The sequence below is a fragment of the Eretmochelys imbricata genome, chromosome 1, assembly GCF_965152235.1.
Source record: "Eretmochelys imbricata isolate rEreImb1 chromosome 1, rEreImb1.hap1, whole genome shotgun sequence".
Lineage (NCBI taxonomy): Eukaryota > Metazoa > Chordata > Testudines > Cheloniidae > Eretmochelys > Eretmochelys imbricata.
In genome coordinates, this window is record NC_135572.1 from 121,329,385 (window position 1) to 121,354,081 (window position 24,697).

General features: G+C 43.7%; 1 protein-coding gene across 2 annotated transcripts in view; it reads right to left on the bottom strand.

Moving 5' to 3' along the window:
- Nucleotides 1–24,697, bottom strand: part of TMEM131 (transmembrane protein 131) — a 183,903-nt gene that overhangs the window by 111,278 nt on the left and 47,928 nt on the right. For both annotated transcript variants that reach the window (XM_077814779.1, XM_077814774.1), the window contains exon 3: nucleotides 15,265–15,305. In XM_077814779.1, the coding sequence (XP_077670905.1) occupies nucleotides 15,265–15,305 (41 nt within the window). The remainder of the gene's footprint in view (nucleotides 1–15,264; nucleotides 15,306–24,697) is intronic.

Below are 24,697 nucleotides of genomic sequence, written 5' to 3' on the forward strand. Positions count from 1 at the left end.
ATAGCACTAAGTGAACAAACCTTTATTTTTAATGCAGTGGTAGCTTTTTATGAGTTTAGCTTGAAAGACTCTTCCCAATTGTTTACAAGGGTGATGGATAGAATGGAGTGGAGGAATGTGTTTGAACTGTGACTATCTGCAAAACTTTGAAGAAATTTTTCAGACGTTCTTGTCAACTGCTGGAAATGGCCCACCTTGATTATCACTACAAAAAGTCTCCCCCCGCCCCGGATCTCCTGCTGGTAATAGCTCACCTTAAGTGATCACTCTTGTTACAGTGTGTATGGTAACATCCATTGTTTCATGTTCTCTATGTATATAAATCTCCACACTGTATTTTCCACTGAATGCATTCGATGAAGTGAGCTGTAGCTCACGAAAGCTTATGCTCAAATAAATTGGTTAGTCTCTAAGGTGCCACAAGTACTCCTTTTCTTTTTGCGAATACAGACTAACATGGCTACTACTCTGAAACTTTTCAGTTTCAGTAAATCTAGTCAAATTTAGAGCCTGGATCTTGATACTGAATACCTCAAATCCCATTATTTTCAATGGGACTGAAAGCACCCTAACGTCACAAGATTCTGGATCTTAGCAATTATCTTGGCCAAGGATTTTTTTCTGTGAACATTATATACAAAACTGATGAAATACACATGAAACTTGTGTTTAGATCGGTTGCATCAGTTGTTTTCTGCATCATCAAATTATTAGATTGGAATGAAGAGATTTATATTGTACAGTGAGACAAGGTCAAAATAGATCTGTCTAATACAGTGGTTCTCTACCTGTTTGGGCTAAGGACTCATTTGTAAATGTTGATGGCCAGTTATGACCCAATAAATAACTTTAGTACAAAAAACATCTAGCTTACGAAATATTTCTTGCCCACAATATAGAACACACATGTTTATGTCATAAGAATTTAAGTGCACTGTATGTACCACAGCAGCAAGCTCCCACAGCTCCTGTCCCATGGGGCTGGCTGGGCATGGCTCCTTGTTCCAGATGATGCGATGTTGCAGTGCTGCTCAGTTTTGGCTGGCTGTTCAGGCCAAATCTGTGAGAACGGCACTGGTGTCTGATGCATGGGATTGCAGCATCAAATTTGTGGGGACTAGCTCCCCCGTCCCCTAGCTGCCCCTCCATCATGATGCTGCCTCTGCCTGCAGGGCCATGCGATCCCCATCCCCCAAGTTTCAGTCATGGACAGGTCATGGGCTGTGAATTTTTGTTTACTGCCTGTGACCTGTCTGTGACTTTTACTAAAAATACCCGTCATTAAAACATAGCCTTAGTCATGACCCATTGGTTGAGAAACCTTGGTCTAATATAGACCCTTAATAAAGAACTGCAAATTAAAAAGGGGTTAAAGTGAAGTTATTTGATGGCTTTAACTTTACAGTACCAATGCAAATAATTGGCTTTTAAACTGCAATGCAGTATGCAAGTCTGTGCCCTAATACTGCATGAAGGAGCATGAAATGTTATTCAAATATACTTCCTGTTTTTATGGCATAAGAATTTCTAAAATAAAATAATGTTTATTATTGCAGTTCTCAATATAGCATCCAAGATGTGTAAGAGGAAGCATCAAGCAAGAATTCTGGCTGTGTCAGAAGAACATTTCTGCATGCTGCTGGTTTTTCTTGTAATGCTGTCTCTTTGCCCTAAGCATATTTAAATGTACAAAGGAAGTCCTATTTAGTAATCAGATTTTCTATCTATTCATATCTAAAACATTTTGAAAGATTTTCAATTAAAAAGTTAAACAATACACTTAACTGTTTGTGTACCTGTATCTTAACTGAAATTTTCAAATCTGGATACTTGAATTTAGGCACTTAACTCCATAGTTAGGTACCTAAGGTGGTCAGAGCACTAACGTCTTCCACTGAAATCAAATAGGAGCTTTAGTAACCAGCCCTTCAAAGTCAGGCCACTCAGGTGCCTAAATATAAATTAAGACGCAGTTTAAGTACTCAGATTAGAAGGAATAGGAAAAAATTTGTGATCTATTAAAACATGTCTCTGGTGGGAAGTCAGAAGCCAACAAGTCACTGTGTACACTTGTTCTACAAGTCACAGCTGGAGAACCCACCTACTACAGCATGTACCTCTGTTACACAGACAGCATCAGCATGACCCACTCTAAACTGCAGCTGCTCTGTTTGATTTCTACCATCTCAGTAGTGATGTTAACAGCATGACAGTTGTATTATCAAAAACTGCTTTGAAGCAAAACCAAAAATTCTGCTAGGAATGTGAATACTGGAATTTGAATTTTCATTATTAAGGACAATTTACAACTTGCAATTTTCACGAGATCTGGACCTATTGGGAAGTTTGTGGAGCACTGTGTGAAAAAATCAGGATGGCTTCCTCAGTACTGCACACTAGTTAATGAATAGGGCTCCGTGTTTGTCACAGAGGTCGCGGAAGACATGGACTCCATGACTTTCCACAACCTCCGTGACTTCTGCGGCAGCCAGTGTGGCTGACCCCAGAACTGCCCAGGCAGCCAGCCACACCGGCTGCTCCCGAGGGCAGCCAGCCGCACCTGGGGCGGGCAGCCAGCCGCACTGGTCACTGCTGGGGCTGTAGGTGTGGCCCTAACAGCCGTAGGTGCAGCTGGCCTCAGGACTGCCTGAGCAGCGGTCCCGGGGGTGGCCAGAGCAGCTGCTGCTTGGTGGCCCTCAGCAGCAGTCCTGGAGTGGCTGGAGCAGCTGCTTCTCAGCAGCCCTCAGCAGCTGGTGCCACCGCCCCCTCCCCCCAGCAGCGGCTCCCCGGGGCACCTCCCACCAGCAGCAGGCTACCCCCCAGCAGCAGCAGCTCCCCCCTTACCCCGACAGATTTAGTCAGGGGTATTTATAGTATAAGTCATGGACAGGTCACGGGCCATGAATTTTTGTTTATTGCCCATGACCTGTCCGTGATTTTTATTAAAAATACCTGTGACTAAATCATAGCCTCATTAATGAATATTCAAGAGGCACAAAACTGAGAAGAGGGGGTGTAAGGTCAAGACTGAAGTGCATTGGCAGTGCTGCTTACGGCACTTGTGCACCACCAGTCCATAACTGTGCATTGTGTCCTGTACTTCTAATGCCTCTTAGCCCATTCCAGGTTGTTTAAAAGGCATTAAAAACTGTATGCACACAAACTCATGCACCATTCTTTTCTTGCCACTAGACCCAAGGATTTTTAGTATAACTTTTGTCCCAATAGTTACCACATAGGCAGCCAGCACTATCAAGATTCACATGCTAAAAACTGGAGAATAGGCTACTGCTGATTCGTTATGTGGTAAACATTTTCAGAACTTTCCCATTAGTAATCAGTTCATTTGGTGACTTTAAGGCCCTTTTAATAAATAAAATAAAATAAAATTCAAGTCAGAACAAATTCACAAAAGAATAAAAAAAGTTGAAATTGACTGTGGATGACTGTAATAGCTATACATAATAGGCAGGCTATGAAGAAAATTTATCTTAATTCAGATTATTATTCTGTTTTTAGTATAAAACAGACCAATAAAAGGTTAGTTAATAGTAATGTGTTTTATGCTTTTGCAGTTTAATTTTGGCCAGTTCTTACTGCTTTATGAAGATCTGTAATGTGATTCATACAGGTGTGGTTCCCAACAGCCAAACTCAAAACAATACAAAATGAGTTGTCTGCATGAGGAAAGAAACAAAGCAGCTTTTTATCTTGCTGATTCTGTACATAAAAATCTTTTTATTAAAGAACTGAAAGGAAGGTCAGTAACTTTTTCAAAACATTTTCATAACAAGAGAAACAAAGTTTAACCCATGCAATTAAAGCTGAATACATACTGACTAACATCCCATTGCTAGGATCAGAAAAGACAACTAATTATTTTTAAACAGACAATTTGAGGAGCATTAAATAGAGAAAGATTGTGTGCTTATATGTAGTTTACACAGAGAATCAAGATGGGGATTGAGAAAAGGCAGTGGACAGCTGAACAGTGGAATAAAATATGCACATAGGGAAATGACCCATCTTCTTATTAACAAATTGGCATAAATAAGTTAGCAACAGTCAGTATGGCAGTGCAGTGACCTTGCCACACATTAAATTGTGGGGGCTGTTGTCTGGTTTGACGGTTTAAGGGCTAGATAGCCAGAGAGTGACTTGCTGTGGCAGCTTCAGACCAAATCAGCTTTGTTATACTGATCCATCTCCTCCAGCTTGGTTACCAGAAGAGAGGGGAGAATATTTAGGTCCACGATGGTGCAGGAAAAGCCCTCTATTACTTGGACCAGGCAGCGCAGCAGGAACAGCAGCACAGAAAACTGCTCTCTCATGGTGCCATGTGGTGGCACACCAGTGAGAACGGGGAAGGGGGGCACGAACAGCCGGCCACTTCTAGCCCACAGCAGTAGCAGTAGGCATTTGGTAACAGAGGGGAGAGGGAGAAGGAGGAGGAGGGAGTTTCTCACTCAGCTGGGAGCCACACCAGACCAGTGAGAACAGGGAGGAGCACGGAGCAGCAGCGGAAGCAGGCATATAGTAGCAGATGAGGAAGAGGAGGGAGTTTCAAACACATCAGTGTGGGGCTTTAGCCGACTAGTGAGGTTTAGGGGGAAATGGGGACAGGGTGGCCATAGCAGGCGTGTTAGAGAAGACAGGGGAGGGATTTCCAAACCCAGCTTAGGGGGTATGGAGTGGTGTTCGAGAGGCTGTGGGAATCCCAGGCGGCGGGCTCCTAGCTGCATGAGGATCCAGGACCGGGGTTGGCAGATCCCAGAGTGGTCTGTACCTACCAAATAGATTTCCCCCCCTCCCCCCCGAGAAGTAATGTGCAGCCTGGAGAAGCAAACACTCCCAGTAGTGAACTAGCTGCATTTGGGTGTGGGGGTGCTAACAGAGAATTGATTAAAATCATCCAGTTGCTTCTGAAATTGTTCAGCACCTTGAAGCTTACTAAGTGTAGTGGGTTGTCCCAGAGCCAGGACATGCGTGATGCTGGCAGACCAGGAGCCAGCTCATGCCAAGGCCCAGGGCCTCACTAAACACTGACAAATGCATTGCTGGAAACCAGTCTGGCTCACCTAGTATAGTTAGATATCAGTGTTATAAGAATGTGCTTAGATTTTATGGAATGCTTATAGAATGCTGCATGTATTAATCCTACTTATATCTGTATCCCATGATATAAAGTTATATTGTGTGTTTGCATTTTAAATCTCTGTCTGTGTAACTCACACCAAACAGGAAAAGAAGCATTAGTTAGGGTAAAGTGCTCATCCTGCACACAGGATGACCCACTGAAGGCAAAGGAGGCATTGCGTAGTGTCACAGGACAGAAACCTTGCTGATTGCATTCCTCACTCCCTCCAAGAAGAGGAGATCTGTGCATGAACTAATGCCATCAGCTTGGTTTCTGGGCTGAAGGGGCTAACAATCCCTGGACAAAGAGAAACTGGGATCTGTATGCTGTCTGGACACTGAGAAGCAAGGATTCCTAAACATAAGAGATGCCCATGCTTACATATAGGACATATAGAGTGGATTATAGAAGTTTCTATTATCTTTTTAAATCTAAAACTAACTCATTTGTGCATGTGTGTCTCCAGTTTTAACCTTGTAAATAATTATTTCTTTTCTTAATTAATAAATCTTTAGTTAGTTTATTACAGGATTGGCTACGCATTGTCTTTGGTTTTAAATCTGAGTACAGTTGAGCTGGGTTAAGTGGCTGGGCCTCTGTGACTGGGAGTAAACAGAATATTATTGTGATTTTTGGTGTAAAGTGACCATCTATCACATTGTCCCCCCCTTGGGCATGTTTTAGTGCTTTAGGAGTTCACACCTGTTACTGGGTTGGTGAAATCTAATTAAAGGACATATAACCAGCTTGGGTTTCTGCCCTGATTTTTGACAATCTGCACTGAGGTTGGCACTCTCAGCTGTGAACCACTCCAGACAGCATGGCATTATGAATGGATTGCAGGACTGGAGAGCAACAGAGTTGGCAGGGATGAGTGCGACGATGGCAGGGTGTGAAAGTGAACCTCTTCTGTCCCATGCTGCATGGGTGTCTATGGGGGGAATTTGATGGGGTTCAGGGAACTTGCCTGCTCTTTCTCGAGGGAGGAATTAAAGGAGAGCAGCGTGGTCACTTACCCCTCATTCCCTCACAAGAGGTCAGGAGAAATCAAACCATACTACTTTTTGGGACATGGCGTGATTTAACTAGGACTAGGTTGAGCGTGGCGACACAATCTGGGATCCAGTGGGACATTCCATATCATATGCTGTGGTTAGATTGGATGACGTCAAGAGGCTTCGCTTCCACACTGACAGTGGCCTGTTCATTCAACAGCATGACCGCCAGAGGCCTGAATCTTGTAATGACATTTGCTGGGCATTTAATGAAAGCAGGTGTTTCATAGCATCTGGAAATTTTAGCATGTTTGTAAAATATGCTTTGAGGCCTGCACAGCCTGCAATTGCCACAGCAGTTGGGGAAGGCTGCAGTGAGGAAACAGAATGGGGGATAAGTCAGGTGCTGCCTGCAGATCCCTGGGGGCAGGAGCAGGGTACAGGGGCTAACGTACAGGAAGGGGTGGGGGGCAAGCTGAACATGGGGAGCTGGACAGGAGCATCATCTCTGGCTAAAATGGAGGTTTATAAGGACGCTCCTTTGGGATTACCCTAAACAAGACAGATAGGGCATATCTGTGGGATGCAGGTTTTAATATCTCCTTTACCGGTGAAAGAAGTCAGGCCTGTTAGTTTGACATCTATAGTATGCAAGGTCTTGGAAAAAATTTTGAAGGAGAAGGTAGTTAAGGACATTGAAGTCAATGGTAAATGGGACAAAATACAACATGGTTTTACAAAAGGTTGATCGTGCCAAACCAACCTGATCTCCTTCTTTGAGGAAGTAACAGATTTTTTAGACAAAGGAAACGCAGTGGATCTAATTTACCTAGATTTCAGTAAGGCGTTTGATACCGTGCCACATGGGGAATTATTAGTTAAATTGGAAAAGATGGGGATCAATATGAAAATTGAAAAGGTGGATAAGGAACTGGTTAAAGGGGAGACTACAATGGGTCCTACTGAAAGGTGAACTGTCAGGCTGGAGGGAGGTTACCAGTGGAGTTCCTCAAGGATTGGTTTCGGGACCAATCTTATTTAATATTTTTATACTGACCTTGGCACAAAAAGTGGGAGTGTGCTAATAAAGTTTGCGGATGATACAAAGCTGGGAGGTATTGCCAATTTAGAGAAGGACAGGGATATCATATAGGAGGATCCGGATGACCTTGTAAACTGGAGTAATAGTAATAGGATGAAATTTAATAGTGAGAAGTGTAAGGTCATGCATTTAGGAATTAATAACAAGAATTTTAGTTATAAGATGGGGACGCATCAATTAGAAGTAACAGAGGAGGAGGAGGACCTTGGAGTATTGGTTGATCATAGGATGACTATGAGCTGCCAATGTGATATGGCTGTGAAAAAAGCTAATGCGGTCTTGGGACGCATCGGGAGAGGTATTTCCAGTAGGGATAAGGAGGTTTTAGAACAGTTATATAAGGCACTGGTGAGACCTCACCTGGAATAGTGTGTGCAGTTCTGGTCTCCCATGTTTAAGAAGGATGAATTCAAACTGGAACAGGTACAGAGAAGGACTACTAGGATGATCCAAGGAATGGAAAACTTGCCTTATGAAAGGAGACTCAAGGAGCTTGGCTTGTTTAGCCTAACTAAAAGAAGGTTGAGGGGAGATATGATTGCTCTCTATAAATATAACAGAGGGATAAATACTGGAGAGGGAGAGAAATTATTTAAGCTCAGTACCAGTGTGGACACAAGAACAAATGGATATAAACTGGCCACCAGGAAGTTTAGACTTGAAATTAGATGAAGGTTTCTAACCATCAGAGGAGTGAAGTTTTGGAATAGCCTTCCAAGGGAAGCAGTGGGGGCAAAAGATCTATCTAGCTTTAAGATTAAACTCAATAAGTTTATGGAGGAGATGGTATGATGGGATAACATAATTTTGGTAATTAAATATTCATGGTAAATAGGCCCAATGGCCTGTGATAGGATATTAGATGGGGTGGGATCTGAGTTACCCAGGAAAGAATTTTCTGTAGTATCTGGCTGGGGAATCTTACCCATATGCTCAGGGTTTAGCTGATCGCCATATTTGGGGTCGGGAAGGAATTTTCCTCCAGGGCAGATTGGAAGAGGCCCTGGAGGTTTTTTGCTTTCCTCTGTAGCATGGGGCACGGGTCACTTGCTGGAGGATTCTCTGCTCCTTGAAGTCTTTAAACCACAATTTGAGGACTTCAATAGCCCAGACATAGGTGAGAGGTTTTTCGCAGGAGTGCGTGGGTGAAATTCTGTGGCCTGCATTGTGCAGGAGGTCAGACTAGACAATCATAATGGTCCCTTTTGACCTTAGTATCTATGAATCATGTGATGCCAAAAATTTGAAGCCCTTAGTGGGAATGGGTCATATTTGTAAAGAAAAAGATTGCACAACAATTAAAAAATAGGGCAGCAGGGCCATTCAACCCTCTACATATAGACCATGCGAAATTCTCCCTTAGGCTTGGTCCCTAAGACAGGTGATATTGCTTAATTCACCAACTATCATACCCACAGAGTAGCTCAGTTAACAATGGAACAGACTAGGCCTGGTATTGCATGCACTATTCCTCCATTGAAAAGACTGTGTGCATGGTTAGGTATTGTGGCCTAGGGCCACTGATGGCCAAGTATGATATCGTCTGCTTTTCAACTTCTGATGGTGCATCCTTCTGACTTTAACCTTTTGGATTTCTTTCAAAGGACAATTTGACAAAGCTACGTCCAGGGATTTGGCAAATCCTGTTCAGCATTTGAGAAAATTAGCACAATGTTACATTGGGCAGTGATATGGGAAACTGGTTTATGGCAGGTAGTGCATTACTTAGATGACATTTTATTTGCAGGCACTAAGGAACTTTGGCACATGATGCCTGTCAGTGTAGCACAGAGATGAGTGGTTCTGCAAACATTATGGAGCTATGAGAGAAGTTTTAATGATTTTGTGCAATTTCAGAAGCAGGAGGGCCTGTCACTGATATGGCCCATTACACAGGAATGGGTGCTACAGCACATGGTGTTAGCAACTGGCTTCATCAACCATCTCCACTTGCCTATTGGCCCTTACATTCGTCAGTAAGCTGAATGGTTACCACGATTCTTGTTATGGGATTTTAGTTTGGAGGTTTCAAGCAGGGTAGTCTTGAAGCACCAACTCTAAAAAGGATACATGTTGTCCCACCACTATTAATAACACTTAGGGATCTGGCGTGGATCCTAGAGCCCATATATCTTTGTGGGCAAGAGATGGCCTTGTTCAAGGAGGCATTTCTGGTAGTGTTTTTTGGAGTTTTTAAGATCTGCGAACTAGTACCTGGGTCCTGTAGAGATTCTTCTGGAAGGGTTTTGGAACTGAGGGCTATATGTTGGGAGGGATGATCAGTGACATTAATGTTGAAGAGGATGAAGATGGATCAAGGCGGGCAGGGTGAATCTATTCTACATAGCAATAAGGCCAGGGATGGACAGGTCCTTCTTGGTTCATGTGATGGGAGTCTTCTCACAATATACTGATTTGTTCAAGTTTTAAGATAGGGACTGATGAGGTTGAGGCTTCCAGCATGTGAATTTGGTTCCCACTCATTCAGGATCAGGACAGCAACAGCAGTGACCCAGATGGGCCTGGGAGTTACAGCAATTCAGGCAATTGGGCGTTGACATTCTGAAGAATACAGAACGTACATGAGATCCCAGGTGGAGAATCAATGTCAATTTTCCTTTGTATTTGCATTCCAGATGCTGGTAGATGGGCCAGGCAGATGGCAGTGTGGATCTGCAGGCACAGTATTGGTTACTGGCCACATAGGCAGGCTTCCAAGTTGTCTGGAGATTCACAGCTGGGCCTCAGTGGTGAAGCAGTCCTGAGCTAGCAAGGGAGGATAGGCGTGTTATAGGACCAGCTCCTGCCCTGTGGAGGACGTGAGGGCATTCATTGTTCCCAGATTTGGGAATGTGTAAAGGGATGGACTTAATGCTCAGAGCTAAGAGGGACTTGTGGCAGACCCTGGAACTTCTCCCAAGAATAAAAACTATTTCGCTGGACATGTTGCAATGCAGGGTGTGGTGGAGAGCTGTGACGCCCCCTTGGGTCAACAAGGCTAGGAGGAATGTGAACAGGGAAATGGCCAAATTCATACATGGCATTGGGTGGAGGGGGTGTAAATGATTTCTCATCTGGACATAGCATATGGGGCACCAGAATTATTCAGGGGGGGATGGGATCCACCTGTCAGATTTCGGAGCTCACATGCTTATGGCCAATACTAAAAAGGGCATTAGTAGATGTCTGGGAACCAAGCTAATTGCTGGCGCCTTGTTGGGGCAGATGTCCAGTGCAGGTATTCGATAGGGAAGGGATTGGGTGATCAGATAAAATGGACTGGTAAAGGATTTAAATTAGGTATTCTTTAAGGAGCAGAAACAGTGGGGTTTGAGGCTTCTATGACTGGTATGGCTGGGAGCCAATACCCCCTTTATAGTCCCCTTAAATCCCCATTCGAGGGGGAGGATGGCGAGGAAGGGGTTGGCTGTGGACCAGGGTGAGTAAAGGGGGAAAGCTGATGACAGACCTACCCACAGGTATTTGTAAATGATTATGTAATTACCTGCACAGTACATTTTTATTTGCTGGGTACTCCTTGACATTTAGGAATAAATATTACACCATGCAAGAAAAAAGTCCTATTACAGATACCCCATTTGTTCCCCAGGCCAAATTGAATAAAAGTTTTCCTTGTAGCTTCAAAGATGCAACTTTTAAAATATAAAGATGGACAACACATGCATATAAGGTTCTTTGAAAGAATAGAACTTGTGAGTCAGACCAATGCAATCCTACATCCCACAATCCAGGTGTGTGGCAGTTGCTATGATAATTTTGTACAGCAAAATATATGTGAAGATGTATGTAATCTATTTATCAACACTATTTAAAACAAGATTATAACACATGCTTCCCCTCTTGGAAGCTTTATGGAGTGTACTTAATACTGCGTGCATGGCCCTTTTCTGGATTTCTGTTGTTCACTGTTCTAAAGTCAAATATACATATATAAAAATCATTAAAAAAAGGCATAATGCATAAAAAAACCCTATAAGTAATTCCTGCACCAAAAAGTCCTTCACTTTTTTTTTTTTTTTTTTTTTTTTTAATTACTACTTCTCCTGTCTTTTAAAGGATATCATTCTGGTTTTAGCTGGAAAAAACTCACCAAAAGTCCAAGATGGGTTGGACTCTACTTTCTCAGCCTTTAATGGAAGGGGCAGTGGTGCTGAATCTTTAATGACACCTTTTTCCTCTTGAATGTTTCTCAAGAGTTAAATAACTATTAAAATGTAACAGCTTGAATAAGCCACTTTTTGCTATTAATCACATTTCACTTGCTTTGATTCTCTGATTTCATAGTTATACAAAGTTCTCCAGTAATCCATAGAGTCTTTACAAGGCAGGACTGATAAGAAGAAAACCTTTCAGTTTTTCAGGCTTTTGACCGTCTAACAGCAAAAAGGGGACTACACCTCTTTTTCCTGCTAGGTCAACTTTAACAGAACACAATCTACAGGCAGACTCAGTCAAGCCCCATCTCTACTGTGGAGAATTGTTCCCTGATGTACATTTGTCCGTTGTTCAGTCTAGCTGCAAGAGTCCTAAGCTACTGGGCTTCCACCACTTTATTCCCCAAGCTAAGAAATCTAATTGTTAAGACATGCTCCAAGATATTTAGTCTAAATTTTCCATGTTAATGAGACTACTACATGGTGTTACTCTTTTCTTCCTTTGTGAGTTACACACACAGGAATCTCCTAATGGCAGAGGTGTCCACTTACACAACAGAAAACTGACTTAACTGAATTCGCAAAAAGAAAAGGAGTACTTGTGGCACCTTAGAGACTAACCAATTTATTTGAGCATAAGCTTTCGTGAGCTACAGCTCACTTCATCGGATGCATACTGTGGAAAGTGTAGAAGATCTTTTTATACACACAAAGCATGAAAAAATACCTCCCCCCACCCCACTCTCCTGCTGGTAATAGCTTATCTAAAGTGATCACTCTCCTTACAATGTGTATGATAATCAAGGTGGGCCATTTCCAGCACAAATCCAGGGTTTAACGAGAATGTCTGAGGGGGGGTGAAAGGGTAGGAAAAAACAAGGGGAAATAGGCTTGAATAGAGACTGGGAGTGGCTAAGTCATTATGCAAGGTAACCTAAGTTAATTGTATCCAATTTGCAAATGAATTCCAATTCAGCACTCTCTCGCTGGAGTCTGGATTTGAAGTTTTTTTGTTGTAATATCACAACTTTCATGTCTGTAATTGCGTGACCAGAGAGATTGAAGTATTCTCCGACTGGTTTTTGAATGTTATAATTCTTGACGTCTGATTTGTGTCCATTTATTCTTTTACGTAGAGACTGTCCAGTTTGACCAATGTACATGGCAGAGGGGCATTGCTGGCACATGATGGCATATATCACATTGGTAGATGTGCAGGTGAACGAGCCTCTGATAGTGTGGCTGATATTATTAGGCCCTGTGATGGTGTCCCCTGAATAGATGGGCTTTGTTGCAAGGATAGGTTCCTGGGTTAGTGGTTCTGTTGCGTGGTATGTGGTTGCTGGTGAGTATTTGCTTCAGCTTGGGGGGCTGTGTGTAGGCAAGGACTGGCCTGTCTCCCAAGATTTGTGAGAGTGTTGAGTCATCCTTCAGGATAGGTTGTAGATCCTTAATAATCCGTTGGAGGGGTTTTAGTTGGGGGCTGAAGGTGACGGCTAGTGGTGTTCTGTTATTTTCTTTGTTAGGCCTGTCCTGTAGTAGGTGACTTCTGGGAACTCTTCTGGCTCTGTCAATCTGTTTCTTCACTTCAGCAGGTGGGTATTGTAGTTGTAAGAATGCTTGATAGAGATCTTGTAGGTGTTTGTCTCTGTCTGAGGGGTTGGAGCAAATGCGGTTGTATCGCAGAGCTTGGCTGTAGACAATGGATCTTGTGGTGTGGTCAGGGTGAAAGCTGGAGGCATGTAGGTAGGAATAGCAGTCAGTAGGTTTCCGGTATAGGGTGGTGTTTATGTGACCATCGTTTATTAGCACTGTAGTGTCCAGGAAGTGGATCTCTTGTGTGGACTGGACCAGGCTGAGGTTGATGGTGGGATGGAAATTGTTGAAATCATGGTGGAATTCCTCAAGGGCTTCTTTTCCATGGGTCCAGAGGATGAAGATGTCATCAATATAGCGCAAGTAGAGTAGGGGCGTTAGGGGACGAGAGCTGAAGAAGCGTTATTCTAAGTCAGCCATAAAAATGTTGGCATACTGTGGGGCCATGCGGGTACGCATAGCAGTGCCGCTGATTTGAAGGTATACGTTGTCCCCAAATGTAAAATAGTTATGGGTAAGGACAAAGTCACAAAGTTCAGCACCAGGTTAGCCGTGACATTATCGGGGATGGTGTTCTTCACAGCTTGTAGTCCATCTTTGTGTGGAATGTCTGTAGAGGGCTTCTACATCCATAGTGGCCAGGATGGTGTTATCAGGAAGATCACCAATGGATTGTAGTTTCCTCAGGAAGTCAGTGGTGTCTCAAAGGTAGCTGGGAGTGCTGGTAGCGTAGGGCCTGAGGAGGGAGTCTACATAGCCAGACAATCCTGCTGTCAGGGTGCCAATGCCTCAGATGACAGGGTGCCCAGGATTTCCAGGTTTATGGATCTTCGGTAGTAGATAGAGTATCCCAGGTCGGGGTTCCAGGGGTGTGTCTGTGTGGATTTGATCTTGTGCTTTTTCAGGGAGTTTCTTGAGCAAATGCTGTAGTTTCTTTTGGTAACTCTCAGTGGGATCAGAGGGTAATGGCTTGTAGAAAGTGGTGTTGGAGAGCTGCCGAGCAGCCTCTTGTTCATATTCCGACCTATTAATGATGACAACAGCACCTCCTTTGTCAGCCTTTTTGATTATGATGTCAGAGTTGTTTCTGAGGCTGTGGATGGCATTGTGTTCTGCACGGCTGAAGTTATGGGGCAAGTGATGCTGCTTTTCCACAATTTCAGCCCGTGCACGTTGGCAGAAGCACTCTATGTAGAAGTCCAGTCTGCTGTCTCGACCTTCAGGAGGAGTCCACCTAGAATCCTTCTTTTTGTAGTGTTGGTAGGGAGGTCTCTGTGGATTAGTATGTTGTTCAGAGGTATGTTGGAAATATTCCTTGAGTCGGAGATGTCGAAAATAGGATTCTAGGTCACCACAGAACTGGTTTATAACATTCATAAACCAGTCGGAGAACACTTCAATCTCTCTGGTCACGCAATTACAGACATGAAAGTTGCGATATTACAACAAAAAAACTTCAAATCCAGACTCCAGCGAGAGACTTCTGAATTGGAATTAATTTGCAAATTGGATACAATTAACTTAGGCTTGAATAGAGACTGGGAGTGGCTAAGTCATTATGCAAGGTAACCTATTTCCCCTTGTTTTTTCCTACCCTCCCCTCGCCCCCCCTCAGACGTTCTTGTTAAACCCTGGATTTGTGCTGGAAATGGCCCACCTTGATTATCATACACATTGTAAGGAGAGTGATCACTTTAGATAAGCTATTACCAGCAGGAGAGTGGGGTGGGGGGAGGTATTTTTTCATGCTTTGTGTGTATAAAAAGATCTTCTACACTTTCCACAGTATGCATCCGATGAAGTGAGCTGTAGCTCACGAAAGCTTATGCTCAAATAAATTGGTTAGTCTCTAAGGTGCCACAAGTACTCCTTTTCTTTTTGCGAATACAGACTAACACGGCTGTTACTCTGAAACTTAACTGAATTGTTTTTTATGGGTACAAAGGTGTTCTTTCCTTCTCACTTCTTCAGAATACATGAAGTTAGATGCTCAGTAACAGGATGTTTACTACACATTAGAATGTTTAGTATTTAGAACATTAGCCAACTAAAATTTCTATAATTGAGATAGCAGACATGAAGTTTGAACAGATTACTAAATGAAAGATTACAATATTTGGATTTAAGACAGCTTACTTGTAACAGTGACTTGCACAAAAACAAGATCTATTTTTTTTTTTTTTTTTACATCAAGAATCACAAATTCCCCAGTGGGGAATCTGTTAAAAGTGAACGTCTCACTCTGGAACACAACCTTACCTTTTCTGTTGATATGAGCTGAGGCCAATACTTGTGTCGGTCTATAACAAGAAGAACGAACAGTTAAGGTTGCAATGCTTGATATCAAATATGTTTTCCATATTAAAAAATACAATGCTAACAAGTAATTAGAACAGTCTTTTAAAAGACAGTGGCAAGTTCTGAGTCTGGGGTGGGAAGTCGAAGCCAGTATCTGCCAACTGTCTACCTCCAAGGATATCAACAAGTCAAGCAACTAACACAAACACCAAAGCACCCTGCAATTCTGGTCAGAAATCAAGGAGTCAGTAATGATTCCTGAAATCTTAGGAACATGGAAAACTAGGAGGTATGTAGCAGTTCAGGAAGATTGAAAAGGGAGGAGGAAAAAAAATCAGAAAGGGCAACATTTTATGGGCAAGAGAAGAGGGAAGTATGGCCACTCTAACCTACCAAAAGATAACTTGGGGGTAAGAAATGCTCACAAAGGACATTGTATAAATCAAATAAAAGTCAAACATAAGTTGTACAAATAGAAAGTTCAGTTAGCAAATAGGATTGAGCTTTAAGTTTCCAATACGATATCAGAAAACAAGTTTAAAAAGCCCATTTAACCACTAAAAGTAATATACTACAGATAACTCCAAAACAAAATTTGTTATGAAGTCCTTTTAAAGATACAGTCTCTGAAAAGAAAAAATATTCAGTATTAAGGAACTGAATTTTTGCTTTACAAATCTCAGTATTTGATGAATGCCACCATTAAACCAGGATGTCAAGAGTACACAATGAAGAGTACTCTTTTCCCTTTGGATATCCATAGTTTTCAAAAATTTCAAGGGTTTTGTTTTTGTTTTTTAAATCTTTTGGTTATATAGGATTGCAATTGGTGCAAAAATCGCAGACTAGATAGTATGTACATCAAGGATTTATTTGCAAATTCACTTGCTAGACCCTGGTACCAGCTAACAAGCTTTAAACAAACACAGACACACCTTGAAGTATTACAGAGGCAAACTTCCTCCTAAAGTTAAAGCAAATTGTGCTTTCCAGCAACAAGGAATCATACTGTATTTTATTTTACTACACAGCATACTTTGGGTTGATTGACAAATTGAACTACTACTTACTTTTCTGGCAAAACACAACTACCTTTGTACTATATAGTTGTGGTCTTTAGCTTGTAAGATTTATTCTCTCTCTCAAAACCAGATCTAACTAAACTCTCTGAGCTATGATGTCTGAAAGGCTCTAAGAATTGGTACACAGCTTACTCAGGCTTGGCTAGAAAATTAAATTGTTGCTGAAAGCCCAGATCCAATCTATCTTCCCCCTCCCCAGTTAAAAATGTCTAATCAAAGTGCTAACAGACAACACATTCAGATAAAAGCCTTGGCATCAGGTAAGCCCAGCAGAACATTCCTTCGTAGTCCCCTACCCCACTCTTCCAAGGCATTATTTGCATGAGTGACATCAGCTAGATCCATCCCCTTCCACAATGACCAGCAGGTGTTCTGCTGCTCCCTCAGGTCCTTTTCTTCCTCTACTCCTGAGGAAGCACATGCACAGCCACCCTTTTCTATGACTGGCAGTACAGAGCTGTTGTGCTAGATATTCAACGCATCCACAAGTCCTCTATTGCACCCTATCCAGAAGGAAGCAAAATTGACAACAGCTCAGAAAGCACTTTTGTTTGTCCTAGAGATCTGGGCAACAGGATAGTGTTAGGATATAGATATTCAGGCCTGTCTGTAAAGGCCTATACCCTAAGAATTTAGGTGTATTCTTATCACTTGGCTAGTTATAGAGGTATAAAAGAAAGAATCAAAATCACTGTCTGCCGTTGTAAGAGCCTTCTCTTACTGTGACAGTCTGAGGCCCTGTGCTTAGGCTAAGGCCTTTGGCTAAGCAGCAGAGGCAGCCATAAAGCTGGGAAGCAAACGGTCACATCCTCACATTCCAACCTAGTCACACTGAAATAAGGTGCTATTGGGCTGTTAGGAATACAATCCTGTTCTGATAATGCCTACTGCCTCCAGAGAAAGGGAAGTGCCTAGAAGACGTAAAAGGAAACTTAGTTTGATAGCATCCTGTCTGGCAAGAATTCACTTATCAATAGCTGGGATGTAAAATCCTCATTCCTGTGTTTGTTCTATCACTGTAATCCCCATTTCCCTATTGTTTGTCTGCATAATCTCTGTCTGGTTCTGTGATTGTTCCTGTCTGCTGTATAATTAATTTTGCTGGGTGTAAACTAATTAAGGTGGTGGGATATAATTGGTTACATAATCATGTTACATATGTTAGGATTGGTTAGTTAAATTTCAGGAAAATGATTAGTTAAGGTATAGCTAAGCAGAACTCAAGTTTTACGATATAGTCTGCAGTCAGTCAGGAAGTGTGTGTGTGTGGGGGGAAATGGGAAAGGGAATGGGGTGGGGAAATTGGAATCATGTTTTGCTAAAGGGGGAAATGGGAACAGGGACACAGGTAAGGCTCTGTGGTGTCAGAGCTGGGAAGGGGGACACTAAGGAAGGAAACTGGAATCATGCTTGCTGGAAGTTCACCCCAATAAACATTGAATAGTTTGCACCTTTGGACTTTGGGTATTGTTGCTCTCTGTTCACGTGAGAAGGACCAGGGAAGTAAGTGGGTGAAGGAATAAGCCCCTTAACAGATAGTATCAGTCCAAGTATTGTACAACCTTCAATCCATTAAACAGCACCATCAACATCATAATATCTTCTATTCAAAGGCTTTAACTAAGCATCACCTATGTCTGAGGAGTGTTAAAATTATTACTATCAATGGATGAACAGAAGTACAGAGATGCCGACTAGCCAATAGTCATAGTGACCAACAGTCTGGGATCGAAGCCAGAGGAGGAAGTTACTCACCTTGTGCAGTAACCGTGGTTCTTTGAGATTTATCTCTATGGGTGCATCTGCACCCCTAATCAGCAAATTTAGGTAGTGGTGTCTGTTCTGCCCGCACATGAGCCCTCCCTCATGGTTATCTAGCACTGCATGGGCAAACCACCCTCAGTTCCCTCTCTACCGCAGAGCCCCTCATCAAGAACTCCAAAGTAGAAGGAAGGAGGGTGGGCTGTGTAGCACGAACAGGGACACATCTTGAAGAACCATTATTACTGCACAAGGTGAGTAACATCCTCTTTGAGTAGGGTCCTTATGGGTGATCCTCTGTAGGTGACTTCACAGCAGTATCCCCCATGGAGGCCTGGGGCTTCAGAGTGCAGTCTATTATTGACAATAGTATTGTGTAGCCAAAGATGGCATCAGAAGCTGAGTCTCGAGTGATCATGTAGTGTTCCTCGAAAGTATGGGCAGAGGTGCAGGTCGCTGCCCTGCAGATTTCTGTGATGACGACATCTTTAACAAATGCGACCGAGGTAAAAATGGATCTCATGGAGTGCATGCAGATTCCTGATTGGGCACCAGGTTACACACATGGGAACAGTGGTTAATGCAACTGGAGACCCATTTGGAGAGTCTTTCACTGATATTGCAGAACCTTTGGGTGTTTTCATGAATGAAAGGAAGAGTTTAGGAGACTTCCTAAAGTCCTTAGTCCTGTCCAAATAAAACATTCAGGATCTCCTAACATCAAGTGAATGAAGCATTGCCTCCCTGTTGTCACAATGTGGTTTTAGGGAAAAAGTGGGAAGGTGACTGAGCTGGTGCATATAGATGGACAAGATTATCTTGGGGAGGAATTTCGGGTGTTGCTGCAGGGTGATTTTGTCTTTAAAAAAGACTGTGAACAGTGGCTGCACCATCACTGCTGCTATTTCCCCTATTCATCGCGCTGAGTCATGCCCTGTAGAAATGCTGCCTTTGTGGACAGGCAGTGGTGCTGGAATGATTTTTATAGTGGGGATGGTGAAGGTGGAAACCCTGTATTTGGGTTACTACTACTTCAAGATGGAGGGCAGCAGCACCCCCAATTCCAGCACCTATGTGGACAGGTGTAGGAGAGAGCAAGTGGCTATAGGTTCAAAGGGTAGTCTAGCTGGGGTTTTCAGAACCAGACTGAGATCCCACATTGGAGTGGGTGGTCTAACGTGCAGGAAGTCCCATGCCCTTGAAGAATCTGTGTGTTGGATGGGCAAATACTCAGCATCTGTCCACCCAATGGTGTAAGGCTGAATTATGTTTGCTAGATGTACTTTAAGTAAGCTAAGATATAGACCAGTCCTTTTAAGGTCTAGAATATAGTCTAGGAGCAAAAGGATGGAGAAAGATATCAGAGCCACTTGTTTGGAACTGCCTCAAATTTGGAATAATTTCCACTTCTGCAGGTAAGTGAGATGAGCTGTCAATTTCCTAATGTGCAGTAACACCTCACCTGCTCAGAGCATTTGCTTTTTAAGTTTTGGAACTATGAAGGAGCCAAGCCTGGAGCAGGAGGATCTGTAGGTTGAGGTGAAGGATCTGTGATGTTGCACCTCATAATGCTTTATAGAAATACGCTTATGAGTGTAACTATGACATAACTGGAATATGTTTTATGCTAGATATGCAATGTAACATATCTTTGCAAAGGTTATGTTCTACTGAATGTATTCATCCTATTCGTATGCATGTATCATTTTTATATCTGAAGTTATGAGCATTAGCTCTATACTTGTATTTAAAGTGTTTGCTGTAGAAAGCAACTAAGGCAGAATTGGTCAACATAGTGTGAAGGGGTTATTAAAGTAAATGGAAGTACTTGGCTAACAATGGACCTCGATAGACGCCAATCCACATCTGAGCTTTCCTGGGAACGTTCAGGCTAACATGTGGGCAATGGCTCGACCTGCAGAGAACTGAGTCATGCATGGACATGTGACTTGCCAATGTGACTCCAAAACTCCATCTTGTAGCTGTGATTCTACACAGGGGGAGAGAGGGGTTTCCACCCACAAGAGAGAGGCTATACAAGCCCCTAGAAATCCCTCCATTTGGTCTTCAGCTGGCACAAAAGATAGCCTCTCGAACCCAAAGAGATGCCTGAAAGAAACTGGAACAAAGCACAGTGACTACATGGGTGTGAGTGTTTGCTGGACCCAGACTAGGACGAAGTCTAGTCTGTAAAAGAGGATTGGAACATCTCTGAGGGTGAGATTTACCTGCATTTAGTTTCTTCCTGTATTAGCCTTAGACTTGTGTGTTTTATTTTATTTTGCTTGGTAATTCACTTTGTTCTGTCTGTTACTACTTAGAACCACTTAAATCCTACTTTTTATATTTAATAAAATCACTTTTTACTTATTAATTAACCCAGAGCAAGTATTAATTCCTGGGGGAGCAAACAGCTGTGCATCTCTCTCTATCAGTGTTAGAGAGGGTGAACAATTTAGGAGTTTACCCTGTATAAGCTTTATACAGAGTAAAACGGATTTATTTGGGGTTTGGATCCCATTGGGAACTGGGTATCTGGGTGTTCGAGACAGGAGCACTTCTTAAGCTGTTTTCAGTTAATCCTGCAGTTTTTGGTGGATGTAGTTCAGACCTGGGTCTGTGTTTGTAGCAGGCTAGCATGTCTGGCACAACCAAGTCCCAAGCTGCCAGGGAAAACGGGCTCAGAGGTAGTCTCGGCACATCAGGTGGCAGTTCCCAAGGGGGTTTCTGTGACCCAATCCACCACAGGATCCATCTGTCATTTTGGGAGAGCAGGTGAGCAACAGATTGAAGACGAATTGGAGGATACACTGCCACCTGTCCAAAGTATGTGTACCACACTTGCCTCAGCCAAGAGGAGGCAATCAGTATGACTTTTGCTCTGTCTGTATCCTCAATAGCACCTTTGACATGAGAGGGAATGGAGGAAAGGTATATAGCAGCTCCCTGCCCCATGGGAAGATGAGAACATCTCCTAAAAACTGTTTCCCCAGTCTGGCTCTGGAGCAGTAGCAGACATCTCTTGTTGCGGTAAGTAGCAAACTGGTCTATTGTCAGGGTTTCCCATAGGTTGGCTATGCCATGACGCACTGCTGGGTTCATCTCCCATTTGTGGTCATATGAGAAATTCTGACAGACAGACTGCTGTCACATTTTGTACCCTGGCAGGTAAGCAGCTGAAATGAGTACATTGTGGTGGACGCACAAATTCCAAAGTTACAGTGCTTCCATGGAAAGGGAAGGTGATCTGGCACTCTCTTGGCGATTGTCTGTCAGATATATGGTCTGTCATGACTTTTGTGTGAGAAAGTGTGCACTAGCATTTCTGACCGCTCTTAATGCCAAAAGATTGATATGGAGTACCAATTCTGTGGGAGACCACTTGCCCTGGACTTTGCAGTTGTTTAGGTGGGCTTCCCAGCCTATTAGAGAGGCATCTATTGTTAGAATCAGTGTTGGTTGTGTGAATGGGATGCCTGCATGGATGTTGGATGGTTCTTTCCACCAATGCAGGGAGCGTTTGACCCTGAAGGGCATCGACAGCAGCTTGTTTAGCCCATCCTTGTTTGGAGATTAGACAGATCTGAGCCATATCTGTAAACATCTCATGTCAAAAGGGCGTGTGGCATCACAAATGTGCATGCCACCATATGCCCGAGAAGCTACAGGCAATTCTTAGCTGGTGTTGATGGGCTGGCCCAGACTGTCTAAGAGACTCATCAGGGTGTTGAATCTGTGAGGCAAAAGGAATGCTCTCACTTACACTCCGCCAAGCTCAGCGCCAATAAACTCCAGACATTGTACGGGGGGGATCAAGGTTGGTTTCTGTTTATTGAGGTGTAGGCCCAGTTGTACAAATATGCACATGGTCCTCTGGGTGGCTTACAGGGCGTCTTTGAAGGAATGAACCTTGAGAAGGCAGTCGTCCAGGTATGGGTAAATGGCAATACCTAATGTTCGTAGATGTGTCACTACGACGGAGAGGACCTGGGAGAATATCCTGGGTGCAGACAAGGCTGAATGGGAGCATTCTGTACTGATAATGGTCTCGCCCAAAGGTAAATCGGAAGAATCTCCTGTGGGATGGTCGGATTGAAATGTGGAAGTAGACATCTTGTAGGTTGAGGGCTGAGAACCAATCTCCTTGCTCCAGAGATGGCATAATGGCTGCTAGTGTAACCATCTTGAACTTCTGAGCCTTCACCTATCTAGTATGGGTCTCCAACCTCCCTTTCTCTTGAGGATCAGGAAATACCTGGAATAAAACCCCTTGCCTTTGAGGTGAGTGAGGACTAGTACCATGGCCCCTAGGCATAACTGGTGGTCTATTTCCCAACTTAATAGTCTCTCGTGAGAAGAGTCCCTGAAGAAGGATGGGCAGGGAGGGATGTGAAATGGATCAGGTAACCCTTGAAGATAATCTCCAAGACCCACCTGTCAGAGATGATGTTCTCCCAACTCCCGATGGAGAGAGTCAGGCGACTTCTGAAGGGATGTGGAAAGTCTGTACGTAGCAGCTATTGTTGTTGCAAGGAGTGGTTGGGGTCTTTCACCACAGCTAGGGGAATTCACAGAGCATCATCCACCCTCTTAGTGAGATCTTGGAAAAGCTTAAAATCATCAGCTAATAGTGGAAGATGGCGCATTACCACCTTATCTGGTGAGGAGGAAGAGATGTTCATCGGTTGAGTAGTTTCCACCTCTAGTCTGGCCTCCTGCTCCTCGAAAGTTTCTTCCTGGGGCTCTGAATACAGAGGCCATAGGGGGAACGTCTGGTGGTCTCCCTGTGGAAGACACCAGAAGTCTGAGAAGTCACAGTAAGGCCACTGGAGGGATGGGGGGGGGGGGAAGTACCCACAGGTGACCATATCAGGAAGACTGGAGAGCGGAGGATGGGTATAGCAGAAGAGGTCCCAGATACTGTATAATGGTGGGTTATGGTATGAGACCAGAAAGAAATTGTGATCCTGATCACGGTCTAGCTCCCCGCTGGAGTAGAGTGGGGCTGATAGGGTCGCTGGAGCTGAATGCCCCGGTGCCACTGGTGATTCCGAGGACTGAGACATGCTCAGATTCCAGAGCTCTGGTACTGAGTAGCGGGAACTACTGTTCCTCTGCAATCACTAGGTCCCTGGAGAAACGGAACTTGTGTGATTCCACTGTTGCAATCAGTACCATCAGGGATTGCCGGTGCTGACTCATCTGTACTGATGATCTTTTATGGAGGGTGCATTATGACAAGGGCTGCTTTGTGCCAAGGATTTTTCTGTTGGTACCAATTTTGTAGAGAGGGTATGGTCTCTATTCTTATCTTCAGCAGGCAGTGCCACCACTTCAGAGCCTTTGCTCCTCAGGTCTTTAGGCATTAAAGCAGAGTTTGTACCCAATGGTCCTTGTGTTTTCTGGGTACCGTGTTTTGGAGCCATTGGTGCACAGGTGACTGAATGTGCCAGGAGTCTCCTCTGGCTGCTCAAGAGCTCGGTTTGAGGGCTTGCTGCCCTTTCTCTAGATGCTTTGCCAGGGGAAAATCAGCTGACTTTCTCTGTAATTCTCCCTCTCTGGAGGTTGAGAGCTCCAGGGACAATCTTTGTCCTGAAGAATAGTCATGACCGGGGGGTCAGATGCTGGTGTGACAGGGCGGACCAGGCTCAGAGGCCCCCGCTGGAGGCCTCAGGGTCCTGCCACATCTGTCCCATGAAAAACAGTGGAGCTAAGTCCTCTGGGCAGCCTAGAGAGATTGTGAAAGGCTAGGCAATCAGAGAGGCTGCAGGGAGACCCAATCAAGGCCCAGGAGAGCCATATAAAAAGGAGCTACAGAGTCAGACAGTTCCGTGCTGAAGCTGAAGGAGTACAGATGGTGCTCTTGGCTGGCCAAAGGTAACTGCAGCATCACAGGCCTGGTCTACATTACGGGGTTAGGTCGAATTTAGCCACATTAGGTCGACTTAAAAATGACTGCGTCCACACAACCAACCCCATTCCATCGACCTAAAGGGCTCTTAAAATCAACTTCTGTACTCCTCCCCGATGAGGAGAGTAGTGCTAAAATCGACCTTGCTGGGTCGAATTTGGAGTAGTGCGGATGCAAATCGATGGTATTGGCTTCCAGGAGCTATCCTAGAGTGCTCCATTGTGACCGTTCTGGACTGCACTTTGAACTCCGATGCACTAGCCAGATACACAGGAAAAGCCCATTCCTAATATCTGATTTGTGTCCATTTATCCTTTTATGTAGGGAGAGTCCAGTTTGGCCGATGTACATAGCAGAGGGACATTACTGGCACATGATGGCGTATATTACATTGGTGGACGTGCAGGTGAATGAACCGGTGATGGTGTGGCTGATCTGGTTAGGTCCTGTGACAGTGTTGGTGGTATAGATATGTGGGCAGAGTTGGCATCGAGGTTTGTTGCATGGATTGGTTCCTGAGTTAGAGTTACTATGGTGCCGTGTGTCGTTGGCTGGTGAGAATATGCTTTATGTTGGTGGGTTGTCTGTGGGTGAAGACTGGTCTGCCTCCCAAGGCCTGTGAAAGTGAGGGATTGTTGTC